We start from the raw sequence: 18,315 nt of genomic DNA, 5'->3' as shown, positions 1-18,315 counted from the left end.
TCTGAAACAATATTTAGTGAAAATTTTAGCCTTACATTAACACTCACCATAGCCATGCTTTAAACCAGCAAACAGGGAAGGAATGAAGCTGTCAAGTCCATGCCTCGGGCCTCCATTCCGCCGCTCGGTATTCCGAAGATCCACCTTTATTGTAATCTTTCCTTATTGTTCTTTCTCGCTACACATACCCTTTCATTCTAGTCCCTCCTTATTGTCTTTTAATTTACCCTGCAGGACTACACGTATAACTCCTAGTAGCTAGTCTGGCGCTCCGTAGATATAAATACTGCTTGTACGCTACTGTAGTTCCTCAGTTTAATTATCAACTTAGATCTCCCTTCTCTACTTAGCTCTTCTCTAAGTCTTCAGGCTCAACGCCTTGAAGTACGTCCTACTCGACCTTAGCACTTGAACGTTCTCTGGTCCGCTCCTCGTCATCGGCGATACCGCCGCTCCGACCTGGCTGCTACTTAGCTCCTCCTTCTATACTCTCGATCTCCGGGGACTAACGGCGTAACGGCGGTGTTGTTAATAACTTCACTACTGTCCCACTCGTCTTCCGCACTTAGACACCTTGTGGCTTTGGCACGGTTATACAGTGTACATGATCTTAACAGTATAATTAAACTCAATCCGTTAACGTCGTACTGACCTATCATTTTTTATGCCTCCGAAAACTCAAGCTCAATCCAGAGCTAACTCCGAAGAAAACACTTTCTTCACTACAGCCCAATCTTTCGCCCCATTCTCCGAATCTATCTCTGCCATCGGTCAACCACGTCGCCGTAATCGCGGTTTCGGTCCAGCTACAGTCCCTACTATGTCGACTCTTCCTGAAGCCATGGAAGAAGATCAACAATTTGAGTACAGCACCTTGTACACTGGTGACGGACAACCTGTCCAAGTCTTGACCCCTCGCTGTGGACAACCCCCCGTGGTCGCTCCGGCTCGGGGCTGGTCAGCTACTCGAATTGAATCTCCAATCCTCCAAGCTATAGCCCGTCGTACTGGGAAACAACCCCAATGTCGTGCTGTTTCTGAATCTCCTCGTGACCCACCTCCTCACTTCGATTTGGACACTGGTGATCACGACGATCAAGACCCTCCTGTCAACCCTGACGATCCGGGTGCCGATAACAATCACGACGATCTGGATGACGACTCCGGCGGTTTACCACGTGGTGAGCCTGGTGACCCCAGTGGACCTGGTGGACCTGGTGGACCCCGTTCTCCTATCTCTCCTGACATCCCCAACGAGCAACGTGCTATGTTGGAACTCCTCTCGGGATTCAAGGGTTCCATTGAGGCCCTTGGTACTGTCCTCGCCGCTCTCGGTCGTCCTTCTGACAGCTCTGAAGCTAAGAGCTGTTAAGATCATGTACACCGTGTAACCGTGCCAAGGCCACAAGGTGTCTAAGTGCGGAAGACAAGTGGGACAGTAGTGAAGTTATTAACAACACCGCCGTTACGCCGTTAGTCCCCGGAGATCGAAAGTATAGAGGGAGGAGCTAAGTAGCAGCCAAGTCGGCGCGGCGGTATCGCCGATGACGAGGAGCGGACCAGAGGACGTTCAAGTCCTAAGGTCGAGTAGAACGTGCTTCAAGGCATTGAGCCTGAAGACTTAGGGAAGGGCTAAGTTGAGAAGGGAGATCTAAGTTGATAATTAAACTGAGGAACTACAGTAGCGTACAGGCAGTATTTATATCTACGGAACGGCGCAGCGGTGCGGAGCGCCAGACTAACTACTAGGAGCTATACGAGTAGTACCTGCAGGGTAGAGTAAAAGACAATAAGGAGAGACTAGAACAAAAGGATATGTATAGCGAGAAAGAACAATAAGAAGAGATTACAATAAGGAGTGGATCTTCGGAGTACCGAGCGGCGGAATGGAGGCCCGAGGCATGGACTTGACAAGAGCAAGGTCAAGGAACCAGAGGTATTCGACGGTTCGGACCCCCGAAAACTCAAAACGTTCTTCGTCAATCTTGCCCTGGTCTTCAATGACTGTCCAAAGTATTTCACCGACCAACGGAAGGTGAACTACACCCTTTCCTATCTCAGTGGGTCAGCCAAAGAGTGGTTTGTCCCTGATATCCTAGACCCGGATCTCGACTCGCTGCCGGCGTGGACGTCCTCCTTCAAAGCCCTTGTAAAGGAGCTACAGGACAATTTCGGCGTTTACGACGCCCAAGGCGAGGCCGAAGATTCTCTCGGTAATCTGAAGATGAAGGAAACCGAGAACATCCGGAAATACAACATCCGGTTCAACACCCTAGCTGCTAGTACCAACTGGGATTCTGCTGCCCTGAAATGGGCTTATGGACGAGGTTTAGCTGAATGCATCAAGGATGAAATGGCGCGTTTGCCCGAGCCGGTGACGCTCGCCGATTATCGTCAAGAAGTTCTTCGTATTGACAATCGATGTTGGAAGCGCGAAGAAACTAGAAAGCGTGAGGCTGGTAAGCCTTTTGTTGCTCGGAACCCGAAGAAGGGTTCCTCGGACTTTAAGACTGGTTCTACTAACCAGCAAAACAACTCTCAGCCATCTGGCTCTTTGGTGCCGTTCACGCCGAAGCCTAAACCCTTCTCTGGTGGTAAGCCTAACAACAATGGTAAGCCCCAGAACTCTTTGAATTCCGGCCAATCCGGCGGTCAGCGCCCCGCGTTCAACCATCTTGGTGCAGATGGGAAAGTCCTTCCCTCCGAGAAGGAAAGAAGGATGAAGAACAATCTTTGTCTCTTCTGCGGTGGTAAGCATCAGATTGCTGACTGCAACAAGCGAAAGGCCCGAGAATCGAAGGGCCGTGCTGCCGAGGTTGAAGAAACCCCCGAAGCAACCATTGAGGTTGTTGAAGAGGAATCGGAAAACTAGTCCGCAGCTCTTGTTCCCTGGTACAAAACGGGAGCTGCGTTGATCAGGTTCGTACCTCACCTGGGGAGTTATATCTCAACGCGTCCGCTCTTTCTTCCATTGAACGATCTCTTGTAATATCATTAACTACTGAATTTCCTTTATCCGATTCGGCCGCGTCGGCCGAACCTATCTCTGCTCTTCTCAAATTTCCTACTCTTGTTGATTCTGGTTCTACTGACTCTTTTATTGATACTCGCTATGTTTCTCAAAATTCTATTCCTATGACCAAAATCTCTCCTGTTAATCTTCGTCTTTTTGATGGTTCATTGTCTTCTAAACCAATTACCGATATGGCAAATATTGCCGTTCGGTTTCCTTCCGGCGAGCTGCTTCTATTCCCCTTTTATGCTACTCATTTAGATTCATCCTGTAAAGCAGTATTAGGTTACAGTTTCTTATCCCGCTACAATCCGTTGATTGACTGGGCATCTCAAAATATTACATTCCGTAACACTTCACATCTTGATTCTCCACAGACATCTGTGCCTTCTGCTATCAACCCTGTTGTTGCAAAGGTCGCTGTTCCGCTACCGGAATTTTCGCCATCGGTTTCACCGACAATTCTGGAGATCCCTTCTGGGGACTCACCTCGCTCTCAGGCCTCATGGGCCAAGCCCCTTTCATCCAAATTCCCTTTTGAACCCATCTATTCTTATCCTACGGTCTCTCAATTCGCTGCTCAGCTGGAAACTCCCGAGGTTGACATTGCACTAGTGAGTGCTGCAGTCTTTAACAGGGCTTGCAAGGACGCTGGTATGGAACCCATACTTCTTCGTGCTATTCACTCTGAGGTCGCGGCCCGCGCCGCCGACCGCTCTTCCACCGCTCCTACTGTTCCTCCACTTCCTCCCTCCATCCCAGCAGAGTATGCTGAGTTTGCAGACGTCTTCGACGAGATTGCTGCAGATTCACTTCCTGAACACAGACCCTATGACTTGAAGATTGACCTGGAAGAAGGCGCTTCGCCGCCTCTCGGCCGTATTTACCCTTTGTCTGAAAAGGAGTTAGTCGCCCTTAAAGACTTTATTGACAAACAGCTGGCTACTGGTGCTATCACCCCATCATCCTCTCCTCATGGCGCTCCGGTCCTTTTCGTCCCAAAGAAAGACGGCAAACTTCGCCTTTGCGTCGATTTCCGTGGACTCAATCGTATTACCAAAAAGGACCGTTACCCACTCCCACTCATATCAGACCTTCTCGACACTCCGAAAAGAGCCAAAATATACACCAAATTGGATCTCGCTCATGCTTATCATCTCGTCAGAATCGCTGAAGGTGACGAATGGAAGACCACCTTTCGGACCCGTTACGGCTCCTACGAATGGAAGGTTATGCCGTTCGGCCTTACGAACGCCCCTGCGGCTTTCCAGCGGTTTGTTAATGACATCTTCTCTGACATGCTCGATGTTTGTGTCATTGTCTATTTGGATGATATTCTGATCTATTCTGATACGCCAGAAGAACACCAAGAACACGTCAAGGAGGTTCTTTGGCGACTTCGCCATCATTGGCTTTACGCCAATCCCGAGAAGTGCGAATTCAATATGGATACTGTTGAGTATTTGGGTTATATTCTTTCTCCCGATGGATTAACTATGTCCAAGGAGAAAGTTCAGACAGTGCTAGAGTGGCCGGTTCCGAGGAAGGTTAAGGACATTCAGTCCTTCTTGGGTTTTGCAAATTTCTATCGTTGTTTTATTTATAATTATAGTGATATCGTTGTGCCAATGACTCGGCTTACCCGAAAAGGCGCTCCCTGGATCTGGGACAGCAGCTGTCAAGAGGCCTTCGAAAATCTCAAAATCGCTTTTACTTCTGCGCCGATACTGGCCCATTGGGAGCCGAATCGCCCACTTATCGTGGAGACCGACGCTTCTGACTACGCCATTGCGGCTATTCTTTCCATCCAATATGCTGACGGTGAAATTCATCCTTTAGCCTTCCTTTCCAGAACGCTTCACGCGGCTGAACTCAACTACGATACACACGACAAAGAGCTTCTGGCCATCTTCGAGGCCTTTAAAGCTTGGCGTCATTATCCGGAAGGCTCGGGTGATCCGGTGGACGTCGTCACCGATCACAAAAATCTTGAGTATTTTTCTACTACCAAGGTTCTCACACACAGACAGGTCCGATGGTCTGAAACCCGACTCGATAACTAGACGCTGGGACATCTACCCTAAAGAGGGGGATATCGGCTACGCCCAAGTGTACCCTCATAACTTCCGTCCTATCTTTACTAACGAACAACTTACTGCGTCCCTTCGAGCTACCTTCTTAGAAGGCCCGGTTTTATGAGCCTCGATTATCATGGATATCGAAGCCCTACACCAGGCTATCATCCTCGCCCTTCCCGCCGACCCAAGCTCCGTTGTTGGTTTGGAACTTGCAAAAGATCCTTCCAATGAACGTTGGAGCTTAGGTAGTGACAAGCTACTACGCCTTGACGACCGTATTTATGTTCCTAATCACGGCAATCTTCGCCTTCAAGTCCTCCGCTACTTCCATGATCATCCACTTTCCAGCCATTTCGGCCAGAACCGCACTTTAGAAGCTGTACGTCGTCAATACACCTGGCCCAAGGTCAGAAACTTTGTACGTGATTACGTTACTTCTTGCACTATCTGTGGTCACAACAAACCTCGCCGCCATCGGCCTTACGGGTTGTTGAAGCCTCTGCCGGTTCCGGTCCGACCATGGGATTCCATATCCATGGACTTCATTGAGCAACTGCCAATGTCAAATGGTTTTACAGCTATTCTAGTCATTGTGGATTGATCTTCCAAGCAAGCTATATTTATTCCAACTCACGACACCATTACCTCCGAACAACTAGCTGAGCTTTTTGTTATTCATGTCTTCTCTAAACATGGTGTTCCTAATCATGTCACTTCAGATCATGGTTCTGAATTTGTTTTGGCGTTTTTCCGGGCTCTCGGTAAAGCGCTCTCCATGGAACTTCATTATACCTCTGGATATCATCCGGAAGCCGATGGGCAGACCGAGCGTGTTAATCAGACTCTCGAGCAGTACATCAGGATCTATTGCTCCTACCAACAGGATGACTGGTCACCATTACTTCCGATCACCGAATTCGCCTATAACAACACTCCCAATGCTTCCACTGGTATTACTCCATTCTTCGCCAACAAAGGATACCACCCAAATATCACTGTTCGGCCCGAGGTCGATATGAAGTCTGATCTAGCTAGAGACTTCGTCATCAACCTCGATGAACTCCACGCTTTCCTTCGAGAGGAAATCCTTTTGGCTCAGTCTCGTTACAAGGAACAAGCTGACAGGAAAAGAATCTCGCACCCGGAGTTCCCGATCGGATCCGAAGTCTTTGTTCTTGCTAAGCACATTCGTTCTACTCGTCCTACTGAAAAATTCTCAGAAAAATATCTTGGTCCCTTCAAGGTCATCAGTCGACCTGGTACTTTGTCTTACGAACTCAAGCTCCCGGATTATCTTCGCCGTATTCACCCGGTTTTCCATGTCTCACAGTTGGAGCCAGCTACGCCGAATCCGTTCCCGAATCGAACTCAATCTCCTCCACCTCCAATTGAAGTTGATGGTGAAGAGGAATACAACGTTGCCGAAATCCTGGACTCCAAGCTGGATAGAAGGTATAAGCATTGTCCTCTACGTTATTACATTCAGTGGGCCGGTTACGAAGGAACCGACGATGAGTTCTCTTGGGTTACTGCTGATGAATTACATGCTGACGAACTTGTACCGGCATTCCACGCCCGATATCCTCACAAACCTGGACCTTGATCACACAAAAACATTTTATTCCTTTTTCCCCATTTCTGCCGTGCTCCGCCAAAGTTTACTTCGTGTGTTTAGAGGGTAAACACGGTGATAGTAAATTGAGTGTTTACCTCTCTCTCTTATTTGCTTATTGCGGGTTCCTTAATTTAAGATTTCATTTAGCTTCCATTTACACTTATACTACTTATACTAAACTAATTACTTCTTACGCCGCTTTGCGGCCCATTCGCTTTCCGAGTTTAAAAGAAAACGCGATAACATTTTTTTTTATATACAAAGTCAAAAAACAAAAAAGTCTACAACAAAGGCAGGGATACAAAAAGGTTACAAAAGGATGGCCGAAGGCTGAAGTCCGATGTCCGTTAATCTACTTCTACCACCTCCTTCTCCTTTCCCTTCTCAGAGGCCGCCGTCTTCGCCTTCTTCGGCACCGGCGCCTCTCCTTCTTTCTCTTCCTCCTCTACCTCCTCTTCCCCTTCTCCATCCTTCTCTCCCTCTCTTTCTTCTTTTTCTTCCTCCTCGCTGTTCTCTATCACCCGTCTCCGCTTCAAGTTCCTTGGCCGATCGGAGACCGACCTCGACGGCCCTAGTGTCGCCGGCTCCCTCATAGCGTCTCTAGTGTCTGGCAATAAGCCGCGCGTGGTCTTCGTCCTGACGACGCAGGAGTTGCCTGAGGTATTGATGCGACCTCGAGGTTGCTTCCCTCAAGGCCCGGTTGTCCGCTAGGAGCTGAGCCAGTTGGCTCTCCATTACGGCCATCCATTTGCCGCTCGGTCCTCCTTCCCGCTTCACCTGCATCGGCCGCCCGGAATATGAGCATTTGACTTTTGCATCGTGACATGCCTTGCATATCATGGTGCTCCGTTTGTCCACCTGTTCCAGGCAGGGGATTTTCTTCATTTGGCACCGTTTGCATGGCACCCGCTCTTCGTCGTCATCGTCATCATCGTCTCCACCATCATCCGGATCTCCGCCGCTAGCCTAAAAAGTTAGAGTTAGTAAATCGGTGATGGTGTTGTATGGATTACACACCTCCATCCTTTGTTTACCTTTGCCCTTCTTGACCACCCGAGGGATTTCTACTTCCACTCGACGAGCGGAAGTAGACGCCTCCCCAGGCGAAGAGCCCTGACGATGTCGCGCCGCTGCTATCCTTCTCCTCTTCTCTGCTGCCTCCTCCTCTAACCTTCGGGCAACAGCGGCCCGGGCGGCAGCCTCCTGTCTCTCTTTCTCCTCTTCCGCCTTCCGCCTAGCCTCTTCCTCTGCCTTTTTCTTCTCCTCCTTCCTCCTCCTGTTCTTCTCTCGGGTACGCTCCAATTGGAGTTCTAACTCCCGCTCTTCGTCAGATGGGTCCGGCGTTGAAGGGCGAGTTGGGGCCGGGGGCGAAGTTGGATGGGCGCCGGTGACCAGAATCGAGCCGACGGTAGTGGTGGTTCTGGTGGTAGTGCGACTAGAGGACATGTGTGGACTTGGAGTTTTGGAAACTTGGCCATAGCGGCAAAACCTGGCCCTTCTTATAGGGACAAAACTGCGCACAGACCAACGAAAATTTTTCTTCGAGTTGTACTCGGTTTACGGTGCACCGAAAATTTCTTGGATGACTAACGACAATTCCCGGTACCAATGGTTTTCGAAAAATTTCCCTGCTGACTGATAGGCCAAATTCCCGATGCTGACGGCCTTTAAAATTTTCCTTTGTGGACTAATCAACTCCCGGTATTAATGGCTTTCGAGGGCTCAAGCCTAAGAGGGGAATACTGTCAAGTCCATGCCTCGGGCCTCCATTCCGCCGCTCGGTATTCCAAAGATCCACCTTTATTGTAATCTTTCCTTATTGTTCTTTCTCGCTACACATACCCTTTCATTCTAGTCCCTCCTTATTGTCTTTTACTTTACCCTGCAGGACTACATGTATAACTCCTAGTAGCTAGTCTGGCGCTCCGCACCGTTGCGCCGCTCCGTAGATATAAATACTGCTTGTATGCTACTGTAGTTCCTCAGTTTAATTATCAACTTAGATCTCCCTTCTCTACTTAGCTCTTCTCTAAGTCTTCAGGCTCAACGCCTTGAAGTACGTCCTACTCGACCTTAGCACTTGAATGTTCTCTGGTCCGCTCCTCGTCATCGGCGATACCGCCACTCCGACCTGGCTGCTACTTAGCTCCTCCCTCTATACTTTCGATCTCCGGGGACTAACGGCGTAACGGCGGTGTTGTTAATAACTTCACTACTGTCCCACTCGTCTTCCGCACTTAGACACCTTGTGGCTTTGGCACGGTTACATGGTGTACATGATCTTAACAGAAGCAATAAATCAAAGAATTCTTCGCATTTCTTCCAACTATAAGGTCCACGACTGCCATATCTCGAGCTACATTGAGCATCCTTATCTTTGGAAAGTGCTATCTTCAAAATAGCAAGAGCTACGAGTTCTTCTTTGCTGTCGTTGGCATCACTGAGCAATAAAATGGCAAGAGTTTTGAGGTCAGCAGCTGCACGAGCAAGATGTTCCAGAGATCTATGTGGCTGTCGGCAGTGGCAGCGTGCCATAGATGATCATTAGAGGTAGAACGTGTTCGTCAATAAGTGGCACTTCGCTCAGCTCGATGGCTTACGGATCTGATTGATGGATTTCCCAAATGGGCTTGCGGCACGCTAGCCGATATTAGTCTCGAAATTTCACTCGAAAAAAAAACTCTTAATTGAGTTGGACTACTATGCATAGCTCCCTTGATAGAGTATAGGCACAATGGGTGTCTATTGAAAGAGAGAAGCAATTAGTTTAACCCAGATGAATCAGATTAATAGGATTAGAATTGAGGAGAGCTGATTTGCCTCCAGACGAGGTGACAAATGATCGAAGTAAGTGTTGAACAGCAATGACAGCTGAACACCATTCGAGTCATTCTCCAAAACAATTAAATTACATGAATATTGAAGTACCTACCTATGTTTGGAGGTATACTAGAATCTTGGAACCATTATGGACCAAATAAGGACATGTAGATTCAAATTAAATGGTATCTGACCAATTGTAGAAGTTTCCTTGTGGTTCCAAACGTTTATTTTATTAAATTAATTGTACTGTGCGACTCTATATCCTGTATGTATAAATAGCGATCCGATGTATCTGGAATACAAGTGATTTTGGGACAACGTTGCAGTGCTAATCCGTAAAAAGGAAAGACACACTCCCGCCAGACTGAAACCTCTTTGCTAGCAGCCATTCGGGCCCGGCACTTGTGAGTATAGGAACATTGTGTTCTGCTCCTTGTGACTGCAAGAAGTATATCCAGTTGTTGGGTATTCTTCAAACTTAGGATCAGTCATTGGTCTTAAGGGCAAATCACGCTGTGTGGTTGTGCCAGCACATAGTTCTACCCCTCTGTAGGGGTCTGTGTGTTTTGGTTTTTAATTTACTTTGTTTCAAACCCCCAATTCTTGATATACCCATATCAATACAATCAAAGCACAAATTGTGCTGAATCTTGTTGACTGATAAGTACTCAGTTAGTTAGGAAACAACTGTATTGTGTACCTGTTGACTGATAAGTACTACATGTACCGTGAGTATGTAGAATACAGGTAAGTAGTCATTGGGCTCACCTCAGTTAGTTAGGAAACAACTGAGGGAGCCCGTGTCCGTCGTCCGCAGGTAATGATAAACTGTACAGTGTGTATGTAATCCTGTGGACGGAGGCAAAATGGTACACTGCCTGTATTGACTGTGCATACGCCGTGCGGAGATGGAGTCTAACAAATCTACCTTAATCAAAGGAATATACTGAATCCTTAGAACAATTCAAATTGATTGATTGAAGCTTCTTACTTAGCTCTCAAAGCTTTGCGGAACCTTTGCCAATGCTACCCCTTGCTATTAAATAAATTTGATAGCAGTGAACTCGCATATTGTGTATTAGATTGGTTGGTTGGAGTGCCCATTTGATTCCTTCCTTTCTCTTTCACACAAAAATGAGGCAAGCTTATTAGCGGGGATACTGGTACCCTCTGTTTCAGTCACCCATACCAACATTCCAATTGGGCCAGAGGAACAAAGACATTCAATCACATTCTTTACTGCTGCAGGGATTCTATGCTGGTATTTTAATGGGTTTATGAATAACAATGAATTCCTCAGTCAGGCTTCTGACTCACAAAAGAAGAATTGGACTCAATATCAGACGGATTTGTGGAAGTTTGGACTTGATATGCTAAGCAGTAATGAACCATAGTATCAGTATATAGTATGGTAGGTTAAATGCAGTTTTTTTTGTTATATGGGTAAAGAAGTGTGAGTATTTGATAGGTGGTGATGCACGCATAAAATCCAGATCTGAGCTTCAAGAACAATTTACAGGGATGGTCTTGCATGAATAATTCTATTAAAATTTTCACAGAGTACATGATGTACTCTAATATATGTATCTGAGTTATTGAGGCCAGGGGAGCAAAATTGCTTGGTAGAAACACTTCAAACAAAGTTAAGATATATCTACATGTGCGAAAATCCCTATACATACCCACATCATTTTTCACACTTTTTTGAATACAATAAATTTGGAAGATAGGAAAGTGTCTTTAATCCAAGCTGATATATCTCAAAATATATCTCTTATATTTCAAGATTGGCTAATAAAGAATATCTTGCATAATTGACAAAATATTGTGAATCAGACTTACAGTAAAAGTCTTTGATGAAGAGTTTCCCACAGTTGATTTACTGTGCTCCTATACATTGTTCTACCAACTCTGTATGTCATGGTCTCCGTTAAACAAAAACCTCTTCATGCTGAACTGCCACCAACATGTCCACGACTTTCAGTATCAAAGCAAACCAATGAACAGAGAGCCATTAAAAAGGAATGCCAGAGGATTGGAAGGACTATGGCATCCAGCAGGTATTGATGAAGGTAAGAAGTCATTCACCTAATTTCTCTTATAACCTTTATTAATTAAAACATCAGGCAGGGTGAAGCAGGAAGGGTGAGAAACCAAATTCGGATGGCACAGAAAAGAGCTGGGATGACAGAGGAGGAAAAAGCTGAGAGTAAGAACACCCAAAAGGAAGCTGCTGCTGCTTCGTATCTCAGGTATGTGGTTATCTGTTATATTGCTCTCCTCAATTCAATACTTTATAGAAACAGGAAAACTATCCTTTGGAAAGCACAGGACAAGTGGATCTCAGAGTTTGTTGAAAAGATCAGACACCCAAATGCTGATCTATGGTATCCTTACCATCATAATACCTACTGTGTCAGAACAGAAGCTGGCATCTTCACCAATCCCCATATTTACCTTTAAATGGTCTATTGAATTTTACAACTGCCAACTGGGAAATAGGGGAGAACAAATTGGATTGAGGTACAATGGCAGGCGCATAGCAGGTACGATCGCAGCCATATATGTATCATAATTTAGTTAAGGCCCCATGATTTTTCCTTTGGAAGCTTCATTGTCTTACCCTCCCTTTCCAATGCAAGAAACATCTGCTGGGTGTCATAGGCAGTTCTGATATGAACAATGACCTTGCCACCATGCCAATGAAGCCCTTGTTTCATGAGGGTACTAAAAGTATTCTTGAGTGTCAGTGATGTATAGAGGAAATAGAACATATTGTCGATTATATATCCCTGGATTCTCACCTTTGATAAGGATGAAGTTCTCCTTGGGCGACGACAATGTCTTGAAGATGTCAAGGACTTCGGGTTGTTTACATTCTTTGTATGCTTTTGCTGCAAGCTTGTAGTCATTAAATGACCTGTAGACTGCATCAGCAAAGTCAGTGGTCAGTTTGAGAGCACCAGTTGCTCCATAGGACCTGCGCCATTCAAAGTAAAGCCCACTGGTGCCATTCCGACCATAATATACCACATAGGTTTTTTCACCTGCTTTACTAAATTTCCGTGCCCTTTGTGCTTTGATCTCTGCCACACCAACACCCCCTGGGCCAGGTAAAGGCTCATCCTCATTGCTACTAACCTCTGGGGCACTCACAGGCACCCAGCAGTCATCACCCAGATCCTCTGAATTCTCCAAATCCTTAGAATTCTCAGGATAGCCTGCCTCTTCATCTGAGGAAATCCATACAAGGTTGGAAGGAATGGAGGAACTGGAGTCTTGAGGTACAGACTGACAATACCCATGGCTGTTTGAGGCAGGAGTAGGGGGGTGAGAACCTTCTTGGAATAGGTCTAGGTAGACAATGGACTAGACTGGTGAGGCTGGTGGCTGGTGGAGGTAGGAAGAGGGGGGCAATAATCGCGGTGGGAGATTGACAGTGAAGTAAAGTGTTGGACCTTCTAAAGACTGGTCGGGGTTAATAGAGTACTAGACTTGCAAGGTTGATGACTAGTGGGGGAGGGAAGAGGGGGGTCATGATCACTACGGGAGGTTGAGGTTGCCAGTAAAATGATGTGGTGAACCCTCTGGGAATGGGTTGGGGTTGATGGCAAGCTGGTAAGCCTTCGCAGCTCTTCTGAAGGATTGACAAACCTCAGTGAATTGGTTGAAATGATAAATAGATGATGCACCAATGTTCTGTTCCACATTATTGAGCTGCTCCCCAAGCTGGGCACTGGCAGCTTGAACCACAACTTCAGCTTCCCACAAGACCTTATTCTGCATACCAACCTCTATACCTAGTTAGCTAGTTCAGTATTTTGAGGCATACAAAGAATGCACCCTGGATATCCTTCTCCAACAATGCTACCAGAATTTCATGGTCTATGAACGGAATGTGGGGCACCAGAAGGTCTTGTAGAAGAAGTGGAATGAGATGGTGTTGTTGGTGCTGTCCTAAAAGTTCAATATTGATGAGCAGCAACTTTCATGTAAACCTTACCAGACATTGAGTAGATTTATCCATGATCTTTGTGATATTGATGAAATCAATTTGCAAGATGAAAGAGAGTGGAGAGAGAATGAACCAGGATCTGAAATCGATTTCTATGAGTGCACGTGCTTATTGACCAGCCCTCAACACATTGTTGACTGGTTTTGAAATATGACTTTGACGAAGTCTGAGCTACATGCAAAGTTAATGAGTTACTATGTCAAATCACAGCTTTTAGCATCAACTTCCCTCACTGCATCCTCCTCCCTTCCTGTATCTGCAGTATCACAGTAACAACTGTGAGGCCTGGCACAAAAGGCCTGCTCTCATCCTATCTGGACTGGGCCTAAGCAAGCAGGACAGCTGCCTAGGCCGTACAAGGGGAGATGGGATAAGTGCCGCTGTAAGACCTGGGTCAGAATGGGTCTTAAGGTAGGGTTTGGTATATGAGGGTTTATGTTGTAGCGTGCTAGGAGCAGGCTGGAGCTCGAAGGGAGCTACGAGAACCATGACCAAGGACGGGAATGACCTAGTAGTGGCTGGAATGACGAGATGATGACCCTTGAGGGGGTTCCTAGGAGGTCCAGGGAGGTCCCTAAGGCGTAGGGAGGTTAAGGAAGAGTGTGGGACCATACAATATTGCATAGTAGGAGTTGTACTTGCTAGAACATCAATATAGGATCGAGTAGGTTGTATATGTAACTGGGTCTCGAGGGTATAAGCTCCCGAGAAGGGATATGCCAGGGAGGGTAGGTCAGATGGTGACCCTTGAGGGGGTTCCTAGGAAGTCCAGGGAGGTTAGGTAAAAGTACGGGACCTTGTAATATTGCGTAGTAGGAGTTGTACTCGCTAGAACGTCAATATAGGATCAAGTAGGTCATAGATGGAAATGGGTCTTGAGGGTGTAATATACGCCCGGGAGGGTAGGTCCCTGGGGACTGGGCTTGAGGATGGACGTCCTCAAGTATTGGAGGTGGTAACGGAGAAGCAATACGTAGTTCGACATTACTTAGATCGAGGTCCCAAAGCTTACGAAGTAGCTAGGGAGCTCTGGGAGGTTTGGGGAAGGGTAACTCACCAAAGCGTTTAGGCATTGGGGAGCTTTAGTAATGTTCCAGGGAGCTCGGAGACTCACTCGGATGGCTTAGACTTGAAGTAAAAGTGTATATTCGATCGTATAGACAATTAGAGAGACAATAGATGAGAGTAAAGAGAAACAGAGATAGAGAAACAGAGAGTAAAGAGAAATCCGTATGGTTAGCAGGTACAAAGAGACAGGGACTGGACCTATGCAAAAGGGTGTGTGTTTAAAATATACCAAGCTGGGGCTTGGGACGTTGCGACGCTACTTAAATAGGTACGGGAAGTGAACAAGAGAATATCTGGAGGGCATGAAGCAACTAATCGAGGGATGAAAGTAATCGAGATTAGTACTTAATGGGGTTGGCGGTTAGGAGGGTTTTGTATGCATGTCGGAGTGGTCGCGAGGACATTTAGGTAGATATATCAGGGCAATGGGTCTTGGGGAGGTGCATGGTGGTGGAGGTGCGTGGTGGTACTTGGGGAGGTGCAGAGGTAGGTAAGAAGTGTGACGACGTGTGGCTGGTACTGGTTGTAGCCAGGGCATGACAGCCGCTACTGGTGTAGGAAGCCTGACCAGTAGTAGTTGCGGAGCTTAGGTGGACCTAGCCAAAGGTCCTGGAGTGGGGGAAGGAGGTGTAGTTGGTGAGGATGGAGGTGGTTGGGGATGTGAAGCCTTGACGTAGACTGTAAGTCATAGGAGAGGCTTAGGAAGTTGAGAGAGGTGTTCAGAGAGGTGAGATAGAGAAGAGAAACAGAGGTGAAGGAAACAGAGTTGAGGGAAACAGATAAAGAGGAAATGTATGACAGGTGAGACGTGTCAGGCCCTGTTAGCAAGTATAAGTAGACTGTACTAACAGGGACCAAGCCAGGTTGGAAGAGTTTCCAGATAAGATTTGACAATAACACGCTAAGGAGCTCCGAGGGGAGTCCCCATCCTCTATACTATACATGTGACAGCCATGTGGCATATTACATAATGGTAAAAGCGGACAAGGGGAGCTCTGGGTATACAGTGGGGAGATATAGGAAGGTGGTAAGGAGGAATATGATAGGTAAGGAAGCAAAATCAGGCAAGGCATGACAACAACCTGCTCCAAAATTCAGGAAATAATAACTTGTATGGCCATTACTCTCCAACTTCTCAAGGAACAGATATTGCATGTTCTGTACCCCCATCTCTGGCTAATATACACATGAACTCAAATTGATCACTCACACCTGGTTTTCCAACCTCACACAAGGAGTTTCCTGCTTCTCTTCCTCCAAGAGCAGGTATCTTTAACCACCAACCGCTGCCTGGTCTTTTTGGAAAATATCAGCAGATAATGGCCAGTATACTACAGAAGGCTTTCATTCTAGTCAATTGAATGACCATGAGTCTTGAGGGCTCCATAGTGTTGAAGTTGAAACACACTGGAGTGCCCTTCAGCTAACCCAAGCAGTATGCCGCCCAGCTCAGTGCACAGAATGTCAATGCCTTAATACAAGACTAGTAGGTTGGACTACAAGCCTTATAGTTGCTCAGTACTCCAATAAACACTGTAGATATGACAGAAGTCAATATAGAGTGAGGATTGATTTGTATCTTTCAACTGTAGTAGGAATACAGGTTTGTTTGGTCTTGGATGTACTCTAAATGCATGAGGCGTGATAATGGGTGTCCACAATTGTGTGCATCTATGAAAACTAACTACAGTAACACTAAAGAAATAGCTAAGTTATAAGTTGTAAAACTAAGTAATGATGTCTGTAAGTACTTTATACACTAAGTAAGACACTACAGTGATAACTAGGAGTGATGAAGCGCTGTGTAATGTATGTAGAAAGTGTTTCATCACTACAGTATGCTCAACACATAGATAGAGGGTTTCTTCAGAAACTTAGCTTGGTCCTCTCAAATGGCAGCAACCCATGGTTTGTACCAACATAGATGCATCAAGACTCTACTCTCCAGTCCCCATCCCATCACCTCATCCACCTACACCCCCTCCTACTCAGAATTCTGGACAAACTTATGGCCCAACCTATAATCATCGAGTTGTATCTATCCTCAATGGTGAAGTAGACTCAGCATTGTCTTGCCCTGTTGCACAACTCTTCCCCCAATACCTCCGCCAGGTCTTCCCCCAATATCTTTACCAGGTCTTCCCCCAATTCTCTTGCCAAGTCTTCCTACATCTCCTTCACCAAGTCTTTCCCCAATTCCCTCACCAGGTCCTTCTCAAAGATCTCAGCTGCAGGATACTTCGACATCGAACTTGAGGGCCTCTGAAAAATCCCTGGCAAGGGCAACTTCTATATTGAAGAACAAGTTTTTAAATGAGTCTATTTCTTGTTTCCATACTGAACAAGAGGAAAGGATTGGGGAGATAGCTAATGCACATGGTTTGTCTTTCAACAGGGTTAAGAAACTTGCGAGAACCTCAAAGCATCATCGGAAGAAGTGGATGAACAGTGCCCAGGATGCTATCTTACATGCAAAATCTAAGGAGCTCAACAAAGGTATGGTCTGTCATGCCCTGACCAACCTACCCTACTCTTACCCAACCTCAGAGAACCCCCTCATTGCTCTGACTCATTACAGGACCTCCCAATTCATTGCGGAACCTCCCAGACACCTCCTCCATAAGCTCCCCTGCCTCAGTCCAATTTTGACAATCCATTCTATCTCTCAAGACTCCCATGATACAATCATACACATACTCAACCCCTTCCGCAGGACCTTTCCATCGCAGCAGCCCCATTAGTACCTAATTTTGATCATTTACCTTACACAGACCAGATTCCCCAATGCTCTCTTGTTAACTTCTCCGTACCTATTTAGACAGTCCTGTATGGTCCCAAATGCCAGTTTGGTATATTTGAACACACACCCTTTACGTAGGTCCAGTCCCTGTCCCTTTGTACCTGCTACCTATATGGAATTCGCTTTACTCTCTGTTTCACTATCTCTCTTGTCTCTCATCTCTAAGATCATCTATATGATCCAATACACACTTTTACTTCACGTCCAAGCAACCCAAGTGAGTCTTTGAGCTCCCTCGATCAATACTAAAGCTTCCCAATGTCTATTGTTTTGGTGAGCCAACCTCCCCCAAACCTTCCCAAGCTCCCCAAGTGCTCCACGAGCTCTGGGATCCTGACCTATGTAACATTGAACTACATGCTGCTTCTCCGTTACCACCTCCAACACTTGAGGATGTCAGCCGCTACCTCCACTTCCTGGGCTTATACTTCATTGAGAGATCTCACGTTTGGAACCCACATCAACTATGATCTACAATGATCCTACGTTGACACTCCTATCTATTACAACTCGTACTATGCAACATTCCAATGCTCCCTAGCTTCTGGTTACCTTCAGCCCACCAGTTAATGTCCTAGGGACCTCCCAGGACCTGCTAGGAACCTCTTCAAGGGTCATCCCTCTCAATCTGAACTATCATAGGCAAAAATCAGTGAAATTCAATGTGCCACAGAAGTTGATGATGACCTCCAAGATGCAAAGACTAATCCGGAGAAGATGAAGATATTGATGGATGAATTAAAAGAGCATCAACAGGCAAAAAAAGATGTAGCCCGGGCCTCAAATAAAGTTGGTGCAATGAGGGTGACTAGGCTATTACAAAGGTTCAATTCCAATGTGAGCTATTCAGACCGCGTTATTTGGCAAATGTGTTGCAACCTGTATAATCAGTTCCAGGAGCTC

The 18,315-nt window shown here is 46.3% G+C and overlaps 2 protein-coding genes across 2 annotated transcripts; one reads left to right on the top strand and one right to left on the bottom strand.

The window, feature by feature from the left end:
• Nucleotides 1–11,553: 11,553 nt before the first annotated feature.
• Nucleotides 11,554–11,992, top strand: C8R40DRAFT_1178388 (uncharacterized protein; the record flags this gene model as incomplete). Its single annotated transcript, XM_046232863.1, has 3 exons — nt 11,554–11,601; nt 11,660–11,781; nt 11,830–11,992. 3 exons carry the CDS (start codon nt 11,554–11,556, stop codon nt 11,990–11,992), a joined length of 333 nt encoding a protein of 110 aa, XP_046079061.1.
• Nucleotides 11,993–12,256: 264 nt separating this feature from the next.
• On the bottom strand, nt 12,257–12,481 carry C8R40DRAFT_1063187 (uncharacterized protein; the record flags this gene model as incomplete). The annotated part of the gene is made up of 1 exon (XM_046225513.1): nt 12,257–12,481. A coding segment is annotated over one exon (225 nt), but the record flags the coding sequence as incomplete, so codon positions are not given.
• Nucleotides 12,482–18,315: the final 5,834 nt, after the last annotated feature.

This window comes from Lentinula edodes (assembly GCF_021015755.1).
Source record: "Lentinula edodes strain Le(Bin) 0899 ss11 chromosome Unknown C8R40scaffold_81, whole genome shotgun sequence".
Classification (NCBI taxonomy): Eukaryota; Fungi; Basidiomycota; class Agaricomycetes; order Agaricales; family Omphalotaceae; genus Lentinula; species Lentinula edodes.
Note: the sequence above shows the minus strand (reverse complement) of the source record. Positions and strands in the feature narration are given on the sequence as shown.